Source organism: Marmota monax, unplaced genomic scaffold (assembly GCF_021218885.2).
Source record: "Marmota monax isolate L192 unplaced genomic scaffold, Marmota_monax_Labrador192_F-V1.1 WCK01_AAM20220418_F8-fsc00001, whole genome shotgun sequence".
NCBI lineage: Eukaryota > Metazoa > Chordata > Mammalia > Rodentia > Sciuridae > Marmota > Marmota monax.
This window is the reverse complement of record NW_026693777.1, coordinates 22342393-22346718: the sequence shown is the minus strand read 5'-3', so window position 1 is coordinate 22346718 and position 4326 is coordinate 22342393. Positions and strand designations below refer to the sequence as shown.

The window sequence follows — 4326 nt, the reverse complement described above, 5'->3', positions numbered from 1 at the left end:
AGGGCCTCACTGAGTTGTTGAGGCTGGCTTTGTACTTTGTACTCATGATCCTCCTGCCTCAGCCCCTGGAGCTGCTGGGATTACAGTTGAGCACTACCATGCCTGGCTATGAAAAAGACTCTTGATAGGTATTCTGAAATGCAAACCTGTAATAACTTTTAGACCATTGGATTGGGTAGTATAGCAGAATGGCTAAGAACATAGAGAACTGCAGTGTCTAAAACAATAGTGATTAGCCTGGTGGGAATGTTGAACACTTAAAATTAAGCCAGTGCAAGCTGAGATATCCTTTAAATTGTGATCAGTGTAATAAACCCATTTAATTTACCAAGTTAGGCTAAAATATCTTGTACAACTATATGATAATCTCTTAATGCAGAAAAAGCATCTACACAAAACATATTGCAAATAGCATACTGACTGATGAAAAATTGAATCATTTTCCCCTAAGCACAAGAATGAGGTAAAGATTTCTACCCTTGTCAATTTTTTTCAGCATTGTACTTGGGGCTCAGCCAGCGCAATAAGTCAAGAAAACGAAATTTAAAACATTCAAAATGTAAAGGAACTAATACAATTATTTTTATATTCAGACAACATGATTGTTCAAAGAGAAAATTTTGGAATTAAAAAATAATCAATTACTAGAACTAGAAAATAAGTTTAGCAATGTACTAGAATGCAAGATAGATACACAAAAATCAACTGTATTTCTTTATAATCATAACAATAATCAAAAATTGAAATTAAAACCCAATTCGAATGGTATCCAAATATAGGAAATGTTCTTGAAAAAGATATGTAAGACTTGTTCATCAAAAAACCATAAAACAGGGCTGGGGCTGTAGCTCAGTGGTGAGGCACTGGATTTGATCCTCAGCACCATATAAAAATAAATAAAGATACTGTGTGTTTATCTACAACTAAAAAATATTTTTTAAAAAACTACAAAACAGGTCTTGCGCCGGTTGCGGGCCGGGGACTGATATCGGTGCGCTGTGTTGTGCAGGTTTTCGCGAATTACCCTACCATTACCAGGACCATGGCCACCGACTCGTGGGCCCTGGCGGTGGACGAACAGGAGGCGGCTGTCAAATCGATGAGCAGTTTGCAGATCAAGGAAGAGAAGGTCAAACCAGATACCAATGGTGTTATCAAAACCAGTACCACTGCAGAGAAGACAGATGAAGAAGAGAAAGAGGACAGAGCTGCCCAGTCTTTACTCAACAAGCTGATCCGAAGCAACCTTGTGGATAACACTAACCAAGTGGAAGTCCTGCAGCGGGATCCGAACTCCCCGCTCTACACAGTGAAGTCTTTTGAAGAGCTTCGACTGAAGCCACAGCTTCTCCAGGGAGTCTATGCCATGGGCTTCAATCGACCATCCAAGATACAAGAGAATGCGTTACCCATGATGCTTGCTGAACCCCCACAGAACCTGATTGCCCAGTCTCAGTCTGGCACTGGAAAAACAGCTGCCTTTGTCCTGGCCATGCTTAGCAGAGTAGAACCAGCAGGCAGATACCCTCAGTGTCTCTGCCTCTCCCCTACATATGAATTGGCACTTCAAACAGGAAAAGTGATTGAGCAGATGGGCAAATTTCATCCAGAACTAAAGCTTGCTTATGCTGTTCGAGGCAATAAATTGGAAAGGGGTCAGAAGATCAGTGAGCAGATTGTCATTGGTACCCCTGGGACTGTCCTGGACTGGTGCTCCAAGCTCAGGTTCATTGACCCTAAGAGGATCAAGGTATTTGTTCTGGATGAGGCCGACGTGATGATAGCCACTCAAGGCCACCAAGATCAGAGCATCCGCATCCAGAGGATGCTGCCCAGGAACTGCCAGATGTTGCTTTTCTCTGCCACCTTTGAAGACTCTGTGTGGAAGTTTGCCCAGAAAGTGGTCCCAGACCCTAACATTATCAAACTGAAGCGTGAGGAGGAGACATTGGACACCATTAAGCAGTATTATGTCCTGTGCAATAACAGAGACGAGAAGTTCCAGGCCTTGTGCAACCTGTATGGGGCCATCACCATCGCACAAGCCATGATCTTCTGCCATACCCGCAAAACAGCTAGTTGGTTGGCAGCAGAGCTCTCAAAAGAAGGCCACCAGGTGGCTCTGCTGAGTGGAGAAATGATGGTGGAGCAGAGGGCTGCTGTGATTGAGCGCTTCCGAGAGGGCAAAGAGAAGGTTCTGGTGACCACCAATGTGTGTGCTCGTGGCATCGATGTTGAACAAGTGTCTGTCGTCATCAACTTCGATCTTCCTGTGGACAAGGACGGGAACCCAGACAACGAGACCTACCTGCACCGGATTGGGCGCACTGGCCGCTTTGGCAAGAGAGGCCTGGCCGTGAACATGGTTGACAGCAAGCACAGCATGAACATCCTGAACAGAATCCAGGAACATTTTAATAAGAAGATAGAAAGATTGGACACAGATGATTTGGACGAGATTGAGAAAATAGCCAACTGAGAAGCTCTACCAGCCACTGGTGCCCGCCCTCGGGGCTGCCCCTGCCCAGGAGACGAGTGCTTTCATGGCACAAGCCTCAACTGTCACCACAAAGACAAAGGCATGAGGAGAGAAGCTACCTACCTCATTTTAAATTATGTTTGGACTTGACAAAAATGTGTGCAAATAATGGGAGACAATTGAAATTTTGCATTTTGGAAATAGTCCTAAATTCCCCCCTTTTAAAATATGATTTTCCCTATCTTTATAGTAATCTGGTTGCTGATGGTAATCACTTATCCAGGGCCTCCCTACCTACTGTCTTTCTGGCAGGGGGGCTTAGGACCAGCCTACAGCCCTGAAGAAATGACAGGTAGATGTCCTCAGGAGAGGCAGGGCAAGACATGAGTATTGTCCCACACCATGGGTGGAGTGAAGCCAGAGGCTTCTGCACTGCCCCTCTCCTGTACTTGTTGTGAATGTTTCTCCTACCCTCAAATATCATCCTGCTGGTTGCTTTACCTTTGCTGTCTGTCTGCATTGGAAGCTTCCCTCTTTCTCCCTGATGAACACCATGGCTCCTTTTATGAACTTGAGATTTGGGAAGAAGCATGGAAGTCAGTGAGATTGTTTTGGCACGAGTGGTCAAATTCTTTGAGGATCTGGGCCTGCTTTCCCCTTTCTATTTCTCCAAATACTGTGGGTCCTGGTTGTGGCCACCAGGAGACTTGGCCCAGTTAGCTAGTTCTTATCCATGGGGTGTCACGCAGTGCCTGGAGCTGAGCAGAGTTTGGAAAGGAAGTTGTGACCAAGTGAAACTCTAATTATGCTGTTATCCATAATAGTGGACTTTTTTGGGTACTTAATTCATACATTATATGTATGAATAAGGACAGATAAATTATATGCATCATTCATTATAAGAAATTTTAAAGTAATTATGAGAAAGGCTTTACTAATCATGATTTGTTATTTGTATTTTTCTGCTTATTAGACTAATATATGCTCATTAAAAATATGTGCATCTATATATAATGTGAAAATTCTCCCTGCCCTTCAGTAGGGGGTCATATTGCCTTCTATGCAAAAGCAACCCAACTCTCTTTTGCAGAAGTATGATTGTGCTCTTTGTGCAATTATGCAGTCTGCTTTTTTACTGGTCACCATGTCTTAGACATGTTGACCCATCTAGCATACATCTACTTCACTCTGGAAAATGGCATCACTCCAGCGTGTAAGCAGTCCTGGCATTTATATCCTGGTGGCTCCAATGATAGGCACTGGAAGTTTCCAGCGTGCAAGGTTACCCACAGTGCCACAGTGAATACTTTGTCCTTGTCTTGAAGCACTGGTAAGAATTGCTCTAGGATATATTCCTGGAAGAAGAACTGCTGGGTCAAAGAATGGAAATATTTAAATTCCTAATACATTGCCAGTTATTCCTGCCAAAAAGCTTTTTCCTATTTGTTATTACAGTAATACAAAAATACTTATTTACTCTTACCTACTTGCCAACTTTATTTTTAAAATGCCAGTCGGAGTAGCAAAATGTCATTGCTATTTTTTTTTTTAATTTACTGAGCCTTGGCAAATTTATAGCTTATTGGATAATTTTATTTTCTCTTTTTGAAGCTGCCCATTCTTGCTTTACTATTGGGGTATAAGTCCTTAGTGGGTTTTAGCTCCCTGTTCATGCTGGGGCAATTAGACTTTGTTTAAGTGATGGATGTTTTCTTAGTGTTGTTTTGTTTTGTTAATTTTTTTTAGTTGTTGATGAACCTTTATTTTATTTATTTTTATGTGTTGCTGAGAATGGAACCCAGTGCCTCACACATGATAAGCAAGTGCTCTATCACTGAGTTACAATC

At 42.4% G+C, this 4326-nt stretch overlaps 1 protein-coding gene across 1 annotated transcript; it reads left to right on the top strand.

Moving 5' to 3' along the window:
• The first annotated feature begins 962 nt into the window (after positions 1-962).
• On the top strand, positions 963-3409 carry LOC124104361 (ATP-dependent RNA helicase DDX19A-like). Its single transcript, XM_046461255.2, has one exon. The coding sequence runs from the start codon at positions 1043-1045 to the stop codon at positions 2477-2479; it is 1437 nt and encodes a 478-aa protein (XP_046317211.1). The 5' UTR covers positions 963-1042; the 3' UTR covers positions 2480-3409.
• Positions 3410-4326: the final 917 nt, after the last annotated feature.